Genomic DNA, 18,290 nt, shown 5'->3' with positions numbered 1-18,290 from the left:
TGCTCACCTTTGCCTGGCCTTTCATCAGCACGATGTTGGAGATGACAGACGCCTGGAGGCCCCCTGAGGGCTGCACGAGCTGAGCTGTGCTGAGCGACCGTGTTGGTCTTGACAAGCCCTGGAAAAAGGGTGAGGTGGAGAGAGGATGAGTCCAAGGATGTCAGCTCACTCCCCCAGGAAGCGGGGGAAAGCCCACGGAGGAGGAAACCTTGAGGCCTGCTCTTCTGAGTGTCTGGCGCATGGTGGCTGCAGTGTGGTAAATGCAGGGTGGATGGATGGGAGTCCAGTGTGCGGGGCTGTTTTGGTGGCCCCAGGAGACATCTTTGCTGAGCCCAGGCTCCCTTTCGACCAGCAGCCAGATGCTCACTAAGATTTGTTACAGGAGTGAGTCCCGAGGCACAGATCACACATCACAGACCACAGACAGTGAGACTTATTCTCAGAGTCCCCAGCAGAGGCCGGGAGGTCAGTGGCCAAGAATGTCCTCAACAGGATCCAAGACACATTTACTGAGACCCTCATCTGGGCCAGGCACAGGGTGGTGGGCAGAGGGTCAGGAACCCCAAGATGTGGGACTTCCCTGGTAATCTGGTGGTTAAGAATCTGCCTTCTGATGCCAGGGACGCAGGTTCAATCCCTGGTCAGGGAACTAAGATCCCACATGCTTGCAGTGCAGTCGAATAAATAAATAGAACTCTTACAAAGAATTGTTTTTAAAAATATGAACTCCCTTGCCTTCCTTAACTTGCCCCCACTTCCCTCGACGACCTCTTAGGTCACAGATGAAATAAAGGGATCCACGTAAAGCCCCACTTCAGGGTCTGCACAGGTGGAGTGTTCTCTGCCCATGAGATCCTAACAACATGGAAGCAGCCGCGGGCAATGGTCACAGGTGACCATTCCTCACGTGGTTCTTTGCCCCCAAGCCAACTCCTCACCACTGTAACCCTGTGGACACCAAACCACCAGGAAGGCTCTTCAGGCAGTCTTCCCCTCGCTCCCTCTTCTCGGGCCTCCCTGCCCTTCGTTCTTACCACAGCCTTTGCTGCAGGAAAGTCCAGTTGTTGAGAGAGAGACTTCCTGCCGCTGCAGAGGGAATAAGGCTGCCTGTCCGCCGAAGCTGCTGACTTCTTGGTTGTTGGAAAATCCGTCTCTCCTGTGCAATAGGGATTGACACCTAACCCAGGAGAGGAAAGAAAGGGAGAAATCATTTGTGCTGTCAGAGAGTGAAGCTCAAGATAGAACGTTGTCCTCGCCCATGGCCAGCCCTCACAAGCCGAGGGCCAGAGTGAACTTGAAGCATGGAGCGCCCAGCGCCGGGTGCATGATAGGGGAGGGCAGAGGAAGAAGTAGATGGTATTCTGGCTGCCTTCGTCCATGCTGTGGGCTCCACGGGGTGAGGGTGGGACTGTCGCTTCCATTTCAACTCAGCTCAACTTAGTGAGGGTTGATGCGGCTCTCCTACGTGTCAAGTAGGATGCTGCGTCCTCAGGAAACCACAATGATCTGTCAGCTCCAGTCCCGGCTGCCGGGGGTGAGGAGAAGGGAATTTCAAGAGAGAGGAGGAAAGCAGAAATGACGCCCCATAGAGGCAGGGCCAGAGGAGAGATGGAGCAGAAGCCTGGGTGATCTGCCTCTTACACACACATTTGCACGCGGGCACATAAACACCCCTCATGCAAGTGTGTGCTCAGTCATGTCTGACTCTTTGCGACCCCACGGACAGTAGTCCACCAGGCTCCTCTGTCCATGGGATTCTCCAGACAAGAATAGCGCAGTGGGTTGCCATGCCCTCCTCCAGGGGATCTTCCCAACCCAGGGATCAAACCGGGGTCTCCTGCATTGGCAGGCAGATTCTTTACCACTGCGGGACCAGGGAAGGCCACACACCCCTAACACAGGCAGGCAAAGAGTCAACTCGTGAGTCCTTGGGGATCTAAGAATATGCAGGGCAATCATCTTCTCTTCCTTTAGGGGGAAACTCAGACTTCCTTTCACCCAGCTAGGAAATCTACCCACTGCTTCCAGCTGGAAAAATCTTCAGAGATTATCTGCCATGGCTCCTCGCTGTCTGAGACCAGTGCTTCCCAACTGAAATACAATGCAAGTCATATATGTAATCTGAAATGTTCTAGTAGCCACATTTTTAAAAGTAAAAGGAAGAGTTTAATGTTAATAATTTTTTTTTTGGTCATGCTTCGCAGCTTGAGGGATGCTAGCTCCCTGACCAGGGATCAAACTCATGTCTCCTGCAGTGGAACTGCAGAGTCTTAACCAATACATTTCCAGGGAAGTCCCTAATAAGTAATTTTATTTAGTTCAGTATACCTAAACTCTGTCATTTCAACATATAAATAATATGCAAAGTTATTAATGAGGTATTTTGCATCTTTTCTTTAGTTTTGTGCTTAGTCGTTTAAATGGGCACATCTTTTACCCTTCTGAGCATCTCCATTTGGATAAGCCGCATTACAAGTGAGAAGGATTTGGACACTGGCCACTGTACTGGATGTCAGCCTCCCAGAGAAGGGCGGGGCTTTCCCAGTGTCCTCCATACAAGTGGCTTTGGTGGGAAATTCCCCAAGAGAAAGATGTGAGATTGGTGGTGGTTCAGAGGGAAGAAGGCAGGTTGGCACAGAGCTTTGGTTGGCAGTTATTCTTGGGGTAGGAAAGACTTAAGTTGCTTTATAGGCTGGAGAAAGGAAGCCACTACCCAGGCTGGGCTGAGAAAATGGGACACAATGGACTTTCATGGAGATGTGAGATCTCTAAGGGAGGAGGAGGAAAGAGATGAAGGCCTGGGGGAGAAAGGAGGTGTCATGGTTCACTGGCAATCCGAGTGGCTGGGGAAACATTCCCCTGCAAGGGCAGCTGCTCCCAGCATCTCTCCACACTAGGAGGTGGTTCTCCCCAACTCACAGGGACCAACTGCCCCCAGAGTGGCCAGGAGAGAGAGGAAACCAAGAGGTTCAGAAAACCACGCTCCAGAAAGAGGGGACAAAGAATCATGGGGCTGAGTTGGGAAGCGGAGCTATAGATGATCCTAAATCTGCCTGGGCATCATGTTTTTTTAAAAATACATAATTGTGTTTATTTATTTATTTATGGCCGTGCTGGGTCTTTGTGGCTGTGCAGGCTTTTCTCTAGTTGCAGCAAGCAGTGGCTACCCTCTGGTCACGGGGCATGGGCTTCTCATTGCAGCGGCTTCTCTTGCTGCGGAGCACAGGCTGTAGGCTGCATGGGCTCAGTAGCTGTGGCTCCTGGGCTCTAGAGCACAGGCTCAGCAGCTGTGGTGCATAGGCTTAGCTGCTCCCAGGTATGGGGGATCTTCCCAGACCAGGGATAGAACCCACATCTCCTGCACTGGCAGGTGGATTGTTAACCAGTGAGCCACCAAGGAAGCCCAGGCAACATGTTTATTGAATGTTTTATCGTAAGTGGCTCAAATTTCAATGCCCCACCCAGACCTGCTGAATCCAGGCCTGCACAAATGGGGTCTGGGGGAGTCTGTGTGTTTATCAGGCTCCCCTGGAGGTATGTCCAGCCCTTCAGTGGTCCTTTGGGAAACTCAAAAGTCCAATCCTTACTTTATCATGAGGAAATGGATCCCAGTCTCCTGTTCTCCTGCCCTCAGCAGGCCAAGGGGACTACTGTATGAAGAAGGGCAACAGTGCATGGCTTGGGTTCAGGGAATATGGACAAGCAAGCACGTGGCCAACTTGGATCAGCCTATAGGACAGAAGCACCTAGAGCCACAGGCCAGCACCATAGGAACAAGATAGGCCATGCCAGCTCCGCTTCTGTCTTCACTGAGCTAGGCAGAAAAAAATAAAAAAGTCGACTCAGGCTTTCTGAGGTTCCTATTTCCACTGTGAGTTTGGATCAGCAAGGACACAGGCCTGGAGTCAGGACAGAACAGTCTCTCCAAAACACTAACTGGTGGTCTGAGCCCTCTCCTGCCCCTTCTGAAAATTACTGGATATGTTCCAACATCAAGGAAATACATCAAAATTATCACCTTGGCTGGGGTGGGAGGGAGCTGAAACCAGTTAGCATGTAGCACCAAGTTCACTGAAAATGGGGTTATAAAATCCAAATGCAAAAGCCAAAACAATTTTTGACAGGGAAACTATGTATTTTGATGGTTATATGCTTTCGAATTGTGGTGCTGGAGAACACTCTTGAGAGTTCCTTGGACAGAAGGAGATCAAACCAGTCAATCCTAAAGGGAATCAATACTGAATATTCATTAGAAGGGCTGATGTTGAAGCTCCAAAACTTTGGCCACTTGATGCGAAGAACTGACTCATTGGAAAAGACCCTGACTCTGGGAAAGATTGAAGGCAGGAGGAGAAGGGGGTGACAGAGGATGAAATCGTTGGATGGCATCACCAACTCAATGGACAAGGTTTGAGCAAACTCCAGGAGATAGTGAAGGACAGAGAAGCCTGGTGCACTGCAGTCCAGGGAGCTGCAAAGAGTCAGACATGACTGAACGACTGAACACCAATAATAACATGAGGTTTTATTTAAATTTACATGGAATTATGAAATGGGGAAATAAATGGGAATGGGTCTAGAGATAAATAACCCCATCTCCCATAAGGCTGACAATTTGGAAAAATACAGTTTCAAGTATTATTATTAATAATTGATTAAACCTAATTAATTAAACTTAATCAGTGAAGAAGTGGTGATAAAAAACTAAATAAACCTTCCAAATCACTGCAAAAACTAAACACAGAAAACAAATGATAAGTGACCATAAAAATAGACTCTTCGAAACCCCATGGACCATAGTCTGCCAGGCTCCTTTGTCCATGGGATTTCCCAGGCAAAAACACTGGAGTGAGTTGTCATGCCCTCCTCCAGAGGATCTTCCAACCCAGGGACTGAACTCTTATGTCTCTTGCATTGGCAGGCAGATTCTTTACCACTAGCACCACCTGGGAAGCCCTAAAAAGAATATAAGTAAAAGCAAATATTAATTATAATACCAAAGTCAATGGCTTAAGCTTCTCTTAGACTGTCAGATTTGCTTTCAAGATCTAAGTGCATATCATTTGCAAGAGATAAACAAAGTAAGAAAAAAGAATGAAAGAAAAGGATGGGCAAAGACTACCAATGACTGATGCTAGAACCAGCCACTTAGGACAAAAAAATTTTTATCTAGATTCTTGTTTCATATCAAACATCAAAAATAAAGCACAAAGAGAGTAAATTTAGGGGGAAGGCAAATCATTAAAAACTAGAATAAAATACTATGTATAAATAATCAATATGGTTCTATACAAAATAATCTTCATATTATATAACTTTTGTGGTTCTCTCCTAAATCTGTAATCAAATATGATCCAAGAAACATGTGTAAGCATATATCTATAATTACCTTGCAAATCTTGATAGATTGGAGGCAATTTAAAGGTGTCATAGTGTAATAATTAGATAAGTGTACATGAGAAGTAATAGCTCTCTACATGTGGAAGAAACTTTTAGGATTAGACAGGAAAAATTTGATGATTTGATTAGATCAGATGAGAACATCTTCATGTTAAAAAATTAAAAGAGAAAGAATAAACTGAAAAAAGTATGTTCAGCAAATACGGCAGCCAAATATTAATTTAACCAAGACAGTTTTTAGAAATAACTGACAAAATGATGATCATCTGAATAGAAGGACAGGAGCACTCCAAAGAAGAGAAGTATATAATGAAGGGGTGTTGAACTGCACCTGTGCAGAAAAGTATTCTTTCCACTGAGTTTATAGGCACAGGGACCAGTGAGGGTTTGACAGAAGGAAAAAGCACATTGAGGTAGGATTTTGAGAAATTGAGAAGGGGCTATTTACAAACAGTAGATGGGGCCTAAGAAAACAACAAAACCCAGTGAGGTACTCTGGAGCTGGCATAAGCTGGAAGCTGGAAGCTTTACCACTGGTGGCTCAGTGGTAAAGAATCTGCCTGCCAAGTAGGAGATGCAGATGGTCTCTAATATTCAGATCTGGCATGGTTTTAACTTCTTCATGTTTTTCTGCCTTCTTCACATTTTCCTGACTTTTGAATTAGTGTTATCCTATTTGCAACCACCAAGAATCATGATGTCTTTCAGTCCCAACTCCCATTCTGCAGCAGGTGAAGTGACAGAAACTCTGGGAGAGACCATGGACTTCTTAAGACCATGGAGCGTGTCAGATGACAGAGCAGGAGTAAAGCCCTTGTCTTCTATCCTGTGTTGGCTCTTCCCAACTTGGCCCTTGAGATCCACCTAGAAGAGGAGTTGACCAACCCACAGAGAGCTCTATTGACAAGAGCAGAGGTGCTCCAGCTGGCCAGGGCACGCACATGCAATGAAGGCTGCTCCAGAGAAGCTGCGGACACCATCTCGGGGCAGTCCGGCTGGACGAACAGAGACCCACCCTCCCCCAAATCTCCCACATCACTGGTATTCCCAATGCAGTAAGCTGACTACATACAAACGAGTTCTGTTCTGAGAGTGCATTCATAAGTCCAATCTGTTCATAAGTCCAACAAAGTTGGCCTAGGTACCCAACTAACACAATTGACTATATATTAATAGTAATGTACTGTAATAGGCTTATAACACTTTTCACACAAATAATACGTACATAAAAAACAAACGCCAAAAATAAAGAAAACACGTTAAATCATATAGTGCAGTGCCTTGAAAAGTACAGTAGGCCAGCTACATCACCGCTGCTTTTACACTTGCTTCCAGACATCCTGGGCTTGAAATAAAGATATTACTGTCCTCTGTACAGTCCTGTACACTAAAGGACACACAAGCACAACCATTTGTAGAGGATGCACGCACATGACAATGTATGCCCAACACGTGAACTAACTTCCAGGACTGGACTTGCGAATACATGTTTGCATCTTTGAAAGTTCACAACTTAAATGTAGGAGACTTACTGCATTCTACAAAATCTAAGCCCTGCTCCTGAGGATGGTTCAGTGACACTTACTGGTTGAGTTGCTGCGTGTTCTTTGATGACAGACTTTGGGAAACAGGAAGTTATTACTTTGTGGGTCCAGTTTTCCGGACTTTTCTCGAGAGGAAGTTGTACAAGTTTCCTGCAAAACAATTTCCAGTTTTTATTCAGAAAGTTAGAATAGAAAAAAAATTGAGATCTCAACACTGACCGTGGAAATACTTGTCAGATGGTCTGTTTCTTCCTCTATATTACAGGCTCTATGAAGGCAGGAATTTAGAATTACTACCATCCATTAACTCATTGATATAGTAATTCATTTTGTCATCTACTAACTCATAGATATAATAATTCATTTAGTAAAGAATATGAAATGAGTATCTTTATATTATGAAGAATAAAAATTATAATAATGAATAGCAATTGCATAAATTTTGAACTAATGCAATAAATGTTGAATGATGGAGACATTCCTGGTGGTCCAGTGGCTGAGAATCTACCTTTCAGTTCAGGGCATGCAGTTTTGATCCCTAGTCGGGGAACTAAGATCCCACATGCTGCAAGGCAACTAAGCCCATGTGCTGCAACTACTGAGTCCGGGGACTCTGGAGTCAGGCATCACACCGAGAGAGAAGTCTGTGTGCCTCAATGAAAGCTCCTCCAAGCTGAAACTAAGACTGCTGCTGCTGCTGCTGCTAAGTCACTTCTAGACACAGCCAGAAATAAATAAGTGTTGCATGGTTATGTCAGCTATGACACGTCAGGTTCTCTGTTAGGCAGTAGGACTATAGCTGTGAACAAGACAAAGGAGGACACTGATTTTGGAGAAAAGGCATTTTCGTGATGAAAGAACAACAGCAAACAAACAAAAAGTTGAAAGATAATAACAGAATAACATGTGCTGTGAAGAAAAGAACTAAAGGGTGACACGAATGAGAGGCCAGGAGGTATGATTTAGGGAAGATGACCAAGTAAGTTCCATTGTTCTGGCTCATCATAGGCACTTAGAAACAGTCACTAAATTAATGTTATATAAAGAGATTTCTCGATATTGAACCATCCTCACATTCTTGAGTGTATCACATTTTTCTCATACTGCTGATTTCTGCCTGTGAAGATTTCATTTAGGACTTGAAAAATCAATATTCTTAAGTTAAATTTCATTATTATTCTGTTATTGTTTTTCTACTTTGTCATATTGATCAAATTTTATCTGCTTTTTTATACTAATAATTTGGAAACTCTGTACTGAATCTAGAAGCAGTACTTACTAAACCACCCGCTTGAACTCATCTCTCTATCAGGCCAGTGATACAAGAGAAAATAAATGATCTTTTCTCAGATAAGATGAGAACTTGAAACAACTTACACTCACTCCTCTCTCCTCACCCTGGTATTTTAGAAACAGCGGACAGGGGAACAGAAGACTAGAGGTTGATGATGAGCATAATGGTATTAATTATTTTACTTCTCTTCCCAGAACTATTTTTATATTGTTTTCCTATTGCATAACTTTATTAGCCACAATGATTGTGACTTAATTCTTGAGTTATGTTGGCTTTATTAGTCACGACCATAATCTTTAGGAGAGAAAGACAGAGAGTGTGTGTCTGTTCCCTGAAAAACTGTGCAGATGGAAAGCTCTCTGAATATTTGCATGTCTGAGAATGTCTTTCTGTGGTCATCACACTTCAATGATTTGCTGAGTATAGGATTTGGGAGTATTGGTTAGTCTATCTAGAAACTCCAGCTGGCTCAAATGCTACCTGGGATTTAATGTTCTAGTGTAGAGGTTTGCTAAGGGTATCTGCCACCCTTTTCTGACAGGTCTATCTTGTTCAAAGCCAGGCTTGGCGGTGTCGATTCATTTTATGTGCCAAGTGCCTGCCGGCTTTCAGCACCTGGTGCACTTCCCAGAGAGGAAGGAGAACCTACTGCTGCTTCTCCCTATGCTCCACGTAACCCATCTTCTCCTCCAGCCCCTGGCACTGGAGGAGGCAGTTCAGCTGGCCTCTGTCACACTCATTCCCCAGGCCTGTCCTACCTGTGTGGTCAACGGCAGGCTAATGAGCCCTTCCCTCAATCCCATCTCACCTGCACTGTGTCATGCAGAAAGTTCTCGTGGCTTCCAGAATATGGTTGGCCCCTTTCCATGGCTTCCTGTTCTGACATGCATTTCTCCCTATTGGTACTTTTTTTTTCTGATAGAAATTTCTAAGAGGTGGGAGAGTTAATAAAGTGTACTCAGTAACCATCTGGAGGCAGAAGTCTACTCACAACCTTTTTTTCTTTTTAAAACTGTGTCTAGTTCTGACACAAGGGGATCCTGCAAGAAATTCCACATATCAATTCCTTTTTACCTGTACACATCAATGTTCAAAACCAGAGAACGTATCTTTCTAGACATTCATTTTCCTTTTTTCAGCAGTAGATGGCACTATATTAACCTGAACAAAATTTTCTTCTCTAACAAGGGTAGCCCAGGAAATGTGTTAAAGGAGAGAGATTATATGAGAGGGGACTTATATATATTTACAGAGATTATTGGTCTTCCTCAGTGGCTCAGATGGTAGACTCTGCACTTCCAGTGCAGGGGTCCTGGGTTCAATCCCTGGTCAGGGAACTAGATCCCACATGCCTCAACTAAGAGTTCTCATGCCACAACTAAACATCTAACATGTGGCAACTAAGACCTGGTGCAGCCAAATAAATAAATAAGTTTTCCAAAAAGTATATTTATTGTTAAATTTCTTTATTTTAATCCTCTTGACAGAGCCCTATGTTCAAAACATGATTTAGAAACTGCTTGACATAAAAAGCCAATTGATGGCAGAAAAATCATAGAAATGGAGCATTTTTTCTTTTTTTGGTCCAGATTACCTGCAAATGGCCGATGTCACATCCAGAAGTGTGTGCTAAGTTGCTTCAATTGTGTCCAACTCTCTGCAGCCCCATGGACTGTAACCCACCAGGCTCCTTTGTCCGTGGGATTCTCCAGGCAAAATACTAGAGTGGGTTGTCATGCCCTCCATCAGGGGATCTTCCTGATCCAGGGAATGAACCCATGTTTCTTGCGTCTCCTGCCTTGTCTGGCAGGTTCTTTACCACTAGTGCCACTGGGGCAGTCCAACCAGAGGAGGGAATCTTACAAGACTTTAGCCTTTAAAGAAATAGAGCCAGTCAGATCAACTGTCCTGGCTTCAGGAGCAGTAGTCTCACTGTGCACAGACCAGCCGTGGAGTCTCTTCTGTGGGCCAAGGCTTTCTGGGCCAGTCCTTCTCCTTCACAACTCCATGTCCTGTGGCCAAAGCTGTCTCAGACATGAGACATGTGGCCTCTGCCACGAAGCCATCAACTGAACACCTAGAGGCTTTGATAAGTTTCCTCTAACCAGGCTGCTGTCAAGCTCTTGGACAGTCATGAAGACTGAGGTGCTTCACTTTGACACCCTCTGCTATGAATCTGCTCTCTGGATGACTGCTACAGGGAAGAATGGAAATGTACTACCGTAAACAGAAGATGAGATCCACATAGCAATTTTCTATCAGACGTGTATGTAAGAAGCTACATAGTGGGACTTCCCTGGTGGTCCAGTGGTTAAGACTTCACCTTCCAACTCAGTGGATGCAGGTTTGATCCCTGGTCGAGGCGCTCATATCCCACATGCCTCATGGCCAAATAACAAAAAAGTAAAACACAAACAATGTGGTAAAAAATTTAATGAACACTGTAAGAATGGTCCACACCCAACTTCTAATGTGACACAAATGAACCCAGCTATGAAACAGAAACAGAATCAGGGACATAAAGAACAGACTGGTGGTTGCCAAGGGGGTGGGCTGTAGGCACAGGAGAGGGTTGGGTTGGGAGTTTGAGATTAGCAGATGCAAACTAGTATATATAGGATGTATAGACAAAAAGATCCTACTATATATAGCACAGGGCACTATATTCAATATCTTGTGATAAACTTTAATGGAAAAGATTATGAAAAAGAATGTGTATCTATCTATCTATCTATCTATATGTAACTGAGTCATTTTGCTGAATAGCAATAATTAACACAACATTGTTATTCAATTACATAAAACAAATACAAGTAAAATTTAAAACAATGGTCCACATCAAAAAATCTTGTCTTGTTCAGTTTCTAAGGTCATGTCCAACTCTTTGTGACTCCATGTACTGCAGCACACCAGGCTTCAGTGTCCTTCACTATCTCCTGGAGTTTGCTCCAGTTCATGTCCATTGAGTCAGTGATGCCATCCAACCATCTCATCCTCTGTCACCCTCTTCTCCTCCTGCCTTCAATCTTTCCCAGCATCAGGGTCTTTTCCAATAAGTCAACTCTGCATCAGATGGCCAGAGTACTGGAGCTTCAACTTCAGTATCAGTCCTTCCAATGAATATTCAGTGCTGAATCTTAACAAACAAAACATCTATATGGCCCCTACAAGCTCCAAAATAGAGGCAATGCACAAGTTCAATGGGAAGGAAAGCATGATAGCCCACTCCAGTATTCTTGCCTGGAGAATCTCATGGACCGAGTAGCCTGGCAGGCTACAGTCCATGGAGTCGCATAGAGCTGGACATGACTAAAGCGACTTAGCATGCACGTAAGAGGGCACAAGTTCTATGGATCTTCTATTTCCTGGACATTGACAAGGATCCAGTGTTCACCCAGAGTCTGGGACCATCTCAAGGTATATATTCACTCTTTTTAATTCATAAAACCCTGAGCATAATGTTTCCCTCACCAGAAAATCACAGTGGGCCTAGAGCAGAAAAGAGGGTCATGAGATGAGCAGCATTAAGCCTCTTATGACCCTAGGCTGGTCAGTTAATTGTTTGATCTCAGTGGCCTCTTTTGTAGGCTGAAGGGGTGAACTTAACAGCTTCTATAATCACTTTCAGCTCTATACCTTTTAATATAATGGATGATTATGTTTAAAGACTCAAATGGCTGTTGTCCTCTCTGAAGTGATCACATTGCAGAAGGTCACTCACGAGGAGAAAATATCTTCCCTTGGTTCTTGGGGGCAGCCTGGCTAGTCTCCAGCAAGGATGTCCTGGGTGGAGTGGTGTCTCATCAAAGGAATCTCTGTAGGAGCCCCTGTGAATGCTTGCATAGTACAGCTCCCCTGTCAGCCCACAGAACAAAACTCTTCTGTTTTTGCTCCCAAGGTGGGGCTGCTCTTGAGGCCGAGGGTTTGTCACTGAGGTCATAGGCTGGCAAAGTCATTTCCAGACACGTTGCTCCTTGTTCTCATCAGAGGCTGCGACGCAGAGTCACAGTTCTGTGGGTGGCATGCCCCATCATTACCTGGGTGGTAATCTCTACAGGTATCTGTCCCCTTGGTGCCTGAGTGGGAAGAGGGGTAGACTCACCAGGGAGCTCTCTTCAAGTAAGAACCAGTCATGTAACTTGCTAGGACTGAACAGCCAACCTCAAGAAATGGGGGGAAAAAAGCCCCAAAACCAAAAAACCCACAATCCACATGTAGCCAAGGAATAAACCTAGAATGAAAATGCAGAATTCTGCAGCATTTTGTACTATAAGCAACATTATTCTGGAATCTAAACTCCTCCCCAAAAGTTAGAAGGCTCAATTACTCTCTAAGAAGGGTTCATTTTGCATACAGACCCCCAACATTGCTGACACAGCTTGATGCTTCTGGAGTTTGGTGACTGTACTCCCCTTAAATACAAGCCTTCCCATTTTCTTTTTGAACTGAGATGCTATAGCTGTTCTAGTCTAAAGGAGCCACAAAATAGAATTCACTGCCCTCCTGGTCAAGGCTTGTCTCCTGTGGTTGGGTTGATCACCCAGCAGTAGACTTGAACTTTAAGTCATAAAGATAAATAACTATCCCCAGCAGACTGGTTCTGGGGTGGTCACGTCGTCATGTGGGATGCTGAGGCCACATGCATCCTGATACAGAGAGGAAGGGTGGAAACCATAAACTGAGGAGTCCTCCAAAAGTCCTCCTTCTCCTGTGGTCCCTCCGTGACCACAGCCACCAAGTCCTTATAATTCCACCTTCTCAAATTTCCCCATTCTTGCTGCTTACATTCTAGTTCATAGTATTTCTTTTAGATTAGACTATTACAATGGCCTATGAGGTCTAGGAAAATATTCTTATGAATATTTTTAACACATGGCCTGGTACAGCTGGATAGCCACATGTAAATGATTGAAGTTGAACCTCTTCCTCACACCATATACAACAATTAACTCAAAATAAATCACAGACCTACAAGTATAGCCTCAAAGTAGAAAAAACCCGAGCACTCATAAGCAAATGAAAAGGTGAATAAAATGTGGTATATCTATACAATGGAATATTACTTGGCAATAAAAAGGAATGGGGTACTAATATATTCTGCAAGCATAGATTCCTGAAAACATTAAGTGCAAAAAGTCAGTAACAAAAGACCACATATTATATGATTCCATGTATAGTAAATGTCCAAAATAGGCAAATCTATACCGACAGAAAATAGATTAGCAGAGGGTTATGGATGGATCAGTAGTGCGTTGGGGAGGTGGGAATGAGGAATGACTGCTAATGGGTGGTTTTAGGGGTGATGAAAACATTCTAAAATCAGGTAGTGGTGGGACCTCCCTGGTAGTCCAGTGGTTAAGAATCTGCCTTGCAGTGCAAGGGACATGGCTCAATCCCTGATCAGGGAACTAAGATCCCACACACTGCAGAGCAACTAAGCCCAAACACCACATCTAGAGTCCTCTCGCTTTAACCAAAGATTCCACATGATGCAATGAAGAGCCCTGGTGCTGCAACAAAGATCCGTTAGTGCTGCAACTAAGACCAGATACAGTCTGATAAATAATAAAATCAGATAGGGTGAAGGTTACACCACTCTGAAAATACACTAAAACCCACTTGACACCCCCACCATGTGCGTGCTCAGTCTTGTCTGACTCTTTGCAACCCCAGACTGTAACCCATCAGGCTTTTCTGTCCGTGGGATTTCCCATGCAAGAATACTGAAGTGGGTTGCCATTTCCTTCTCCAGGGGCTCTTCCCACCCCAGGGATCGAATGTGAGTCTCCTCCATCTCCTGCATTGGCAGGCAGATTCTTTCCCACTGCACTACCTGGGAAGCAAAAACCACTTACCTTAAGTAAGCGAACCATATAGTGTGTGAATTATATCTTACCAAAACCATTTAAAATGGAATATTCACCTGTTCATTCATCGATTCACAAGTTCCCTGTCCCCAGTCTGCACTTTGATGCTTCTGCACTCAGCTGACATGATTTTACAAAAATGCAGATGATACTCATGCAACTTCCTGATTAAACCTATGGCGATTCAAGATCAAATTCAAACTCCTTGGCATATCATTGTAGGCCCCTCCTTCTCTAATGCTATCCAAATTGACTCAAGCCTCCATTGCATCCAGTTATACTTCCTACCAGTGGACCCTCTTGTGTCCTGTCCTATCTATGCCGTTACCCATCTTGACTATTCTTCATTCTTCAAGAATCAATATAGATGTCACTATCTCTGTAGTGATGTTTCCATGCAAAATAGCTGCCCCTCAGACAATAATGGGCTTTCTTTCCCAATAAGAGTCAAGGAAGGCTTAAATGTAGACAGAGATGGTTATCTATGTTTTTTTTTCAATTGGAATATAGTTGATTTATAATATTGTTGTGTTAATTTCTGCCATACAGATACATATATCCCCTCTATGTCACCACAGGGCATTGCATACATGCTATACAGTATGTTCTCATTAGTTATCTATTTTATACCCAGTAGTGCATATATGTCTACAAAGTCATCCTGCTAAGACCATCCCTTCATTACTCTTCTTCTCAACTATTCTTACATGTTTGTTTTTCCAAACACATCATCAAATTATATTGTGTGGTTAAAAAAATATTGTTTTTACTAATTTTGGGAGAGCAACCCTAAATCTTAAAACAACTCCAGGGAATACCACTTTTCTAAAAAGTGGCTATTTTTCTCCAAAAACAGAGTCTGTATTTCTAATTGTCTAACAGAAATGCCCCTCGATGGAACTTTTATCGTATTACATCACAATGGGATTTTTGGAAAGATGAAATAGTATATGCAAAGTACCTGGTTCATTGACCAGCAAGAACCCTGAGAAACCAATTAGTTACAAGAGTGTCAATCTATCTCCCAAATATTTTTCAATTCTATTGTTTCCTTTTAATAGTCTAGAAATGTATTATAGTAAATGTATTATAGTAATGTATTCTAGTAAATAATACGGCAAAATACACAAAGGTGTGTGTACAAAGATCTTTATCACTACATTATTTGTAATAGAAAACATGAAGGGAAATATTCCATGATGGGGAAGCGATTGAAGATGTTACAGCAGGTTCATCAGAACCATTTTTCTAGATTCCATATATGAGTTAATACAAGATACCTATTTTTCTCTTTCAAGTGAACATTTCAACTGAACATTTGTGTAGTTACTTCATTCTGTATGGTGGCTATAGGTTCATCCACCTCCCCAGAACTGATTCAAATTCATTCTTTTTTATGGCTGAGTAATATTCCATTGCCTGGAGAATCTCATGGACAGAAGAGCCTGGTGGGCTGCAATCCATGGGGTCACAAAGAGCCAGGCACGACTGGGTGACTAACACTTACTTACTTACTAATATTCCATTGCATATATATACCACATCTTCTTTATCCATTCATCTGTCAATGGACATCTAGGTTGCTTTCAAATGGAGACATGGATGTACAGAATGGATTTGTGGAAACAGTTGGGGAGGGAGAGAGTGGGATAAATAGAGAAAGTAGCATTAACATAAATAAACTATCATGTGTAAATGGCTAGCTGGTGAGAAGTTGCTGTATAACACAGGGAAACCAGTCTGGCATACTGTGATGACTTAGAGGAATAAGATGGTATGGGGGAAGGGAAAGGAGGCTCAATAGGGAGGGAATATATGTATAATTATGGCTGATACATGTTGTTGTATGGCAGAAAGCAACACAATATTGTAAAAAATTTTTTAAATAAAGGTAAATAAAAAGGTGTTATAACAGGGAGTTTCTGTTTCTGGAAGTAGGATGAGTTTGTTACTTAGATCCCTCTGCTTACAAAAAATAAAAGTGTTGGATGGAAATGTAAAGGCATCAATGAAATAGCAAATGAGTAAGAAATTCTCAAAGGCTAAAAAGTAAATAAATGCTGCACCAAAACTTTCCCGAGAAGTAAGCAGATCCCCGAAGCTGGCTGTTGCCCTGAATCATTTTATGAACTGACTGAATGTAAACTTCATCTTCTATAGTTTTTATGGATATTGGGAGCAGACAGGAAGCCCTAGTTCCTTCTCAAGATGAGAAGTTTAATAGGATTCTCCTCTTACATGGAGGGAGCCCCAAAGGATTTTAACCTCATTTTAAATGTGAACTGGAAGTAAATCCATCCCATTCTCAGGAACTGCATGAAAATTATCAGTCTGGAAATGGCCCTAAATGGAAGGGGGGAAAGCCTTTCTGATTTGCTGGGGAATAATAATTACCAGATGGCCCTCACAAGAGTTGGCAACCCTAATTCATACCACATGGATGTCTTTAAAAACCTCTAGATGAGAATTTAGTTTAAAATGGTTCCAGGTTAGTAGTGTCCCAACCACCTGGTGGAAGCAAATTCAAATCTTCTCTGGGGAAAGGAACAAGCTTTGACTTAAGTCACTGAGAGTCCGGCAGAAAAAGTGACAGATTTTATGAGATTTCAGAGAAAAAAGTAAAAATAAATTTTTGTCTAATGTAAAACACACATTGGAACAAGGCACCATGAGAGAGAACCAAAGTAGCAATACACATCAAAATCAGACCTGCAAAGACTTCAAATGGTGGAAATATCAGATGCAAAAAATATATCTAATATTTTGAAGAAATAAAAGAAGTGCCTGAAAATTTTAAGGAGAGAGAAACTATGAAAATTTCTGAGCAGATCTGAAAAAGAACTAAGATAGTTAAAAATAAAATTAATAATATTAAAAAATAAGCAAAAAGTTTAAACAGTAGGTTGGATGACACTGATGGGAAGATCAAAGAAATGAAATATGGATCAGAAAATATACTACCCAGATGGCAACAAAAAGAGGTGAAAAATATGAAAAAGAGATTAAGAAATATTAAGACAGAGTGAGAAAGCATAACATCTAATCCAAGTTCCAGAAAGAGGGACTAGAAATCACTGGAAGAGACATGTTGCATGTGATAATGTCTGAAATTTCCAGTCCTGATGAAAGATATCAACCCACAGATCAATGAAACCCAATGAATCTCAAATAAGATGAACAGAGAGAAATGCACTCTTAGTAGTTCCTAGTGAAACTACTAAACATCAAAATATACTAAAGGTTTCTCTGGAGAGAAAAGACAATCTTTGAGCAAGCAACAATTAAACTTAAAACTCACATTTCAACTGCAATTATTTATGTCCAATGACAGTGAAATAATTAATTCACTGTGTCAAGAGAAAATAACCATCAACATAAAATTGTACACCAGGTAAAATACCTTTAAAGAATGAGTAAAGTAAAAGTCTTCTATAGAAAATCTGAGGAAATTTGCCACCAGCATATTTTCACTAAAGAAAATCCCCCAAAAAAATGTTTTAGGGGGAAGCAAAGTGATCCCAGATTGAAAGTCTATAGTACAAAGAATGGTGATAATAGGAAAGAGTAAATATTTGGGTAAATTTAAACAAGAACATGACTTTGAAATAATTATAATACCTGTGGCTTTATTAATTAAAATAGAGCAAATCACCTGAAAACAGTATAAGCCAGGAAAGAGTGCTTTTGGAATGAAAATGTTCAATGACTTTTGTATTGTTCAGAAAGTAGGGCAATTAGCCAATAAGAGGAAATATAAAACATAAAGATCAGAAAAGAGGAAAAACCATCCTCATTTGCAGACAACATGATTGTCTATGCTGAAAATCCCTAGTCATCTATAAAAATAATTCCTCGAAATATAATGAGTTCAGCACTTCACAGGATACAAAATAAACATACAAAAATCAATAGCATTTCTATCTACTAGCAATGAACATGTGGACACCAAAATTAAAATGCATACCCACTGCAATCACTCAAAAATAAATACTTTAGGTATAAATGCAACAAAATATGTACAGGACTTGTATGTTGCAAACCTCAAAACACTAATGAAATAAATAATAAAGTGAAAAAGTAAAAGTGAAAGTGTTAGTCACTCAGTCATGTCCAACTCTTTGCAACCCCAGGGACTGGGGCCCGCCAGCCTCCTCTATCCATAGGATTTCCCAGGCAAGAATACAG

General features: G+C 42.2%; 1 protein-coding gene across 3 annotated transcripts in view; it reads right to left on the bottom strand.

Annotated features, from left to right (window-relative positions):
* IL16 (interleukin 16) overlaps nucleotides 1–18,290 on the bottom strand; it is a 126,497-nt gene that overhangs the window by 50,269 nt on the left and 57,938 nt on the right. For all 3 annotated transcript variants that reach the window (XM_069559005.1, XM_069559004.1, XM_069559003.1), the window contains 3 exons: nucleotides 6,986–7,094; nucleotides 1,035–1,177; nucleotides 8–118 (listed from right to left, as the gene is read on the bottom strand). In XM_069559005.1, the coding sequence (XP_069415106.1) occupies nucleotides 8–118; nucleotides 1,035–1,177; nucleotides 6,986–7,094 (363 nt within the window). The remainder of the gene's footprint in view (nucleotides 1–7; nucleotides 119–1,034; nucleotides 1,178–6,985; nucleotides 7,095–18,290) is intronic.

Source organism: Ovis canadensis, chromosome 18 (assembly GCF_042477335.2).
Source record: "Ovis canadensis isolate MfBH-ARS-UI-01 breed Bighorn chromosome 18, ARS-UI_OviCan_v2, whole genome shotgun sequence".
In the NCBI taxonomy this organism is placed as follows: Eukaryota; Metazoa; Chordata; class Mammalia; order Artiodactyla; family Bovidae; genus Ovis; species Ovis canadensis.
The sequence above is the reverse complement of the archived record's forward strand: the minus strand, read 5'-3'. Positions and strand labels throughout refer to the sequence as shown.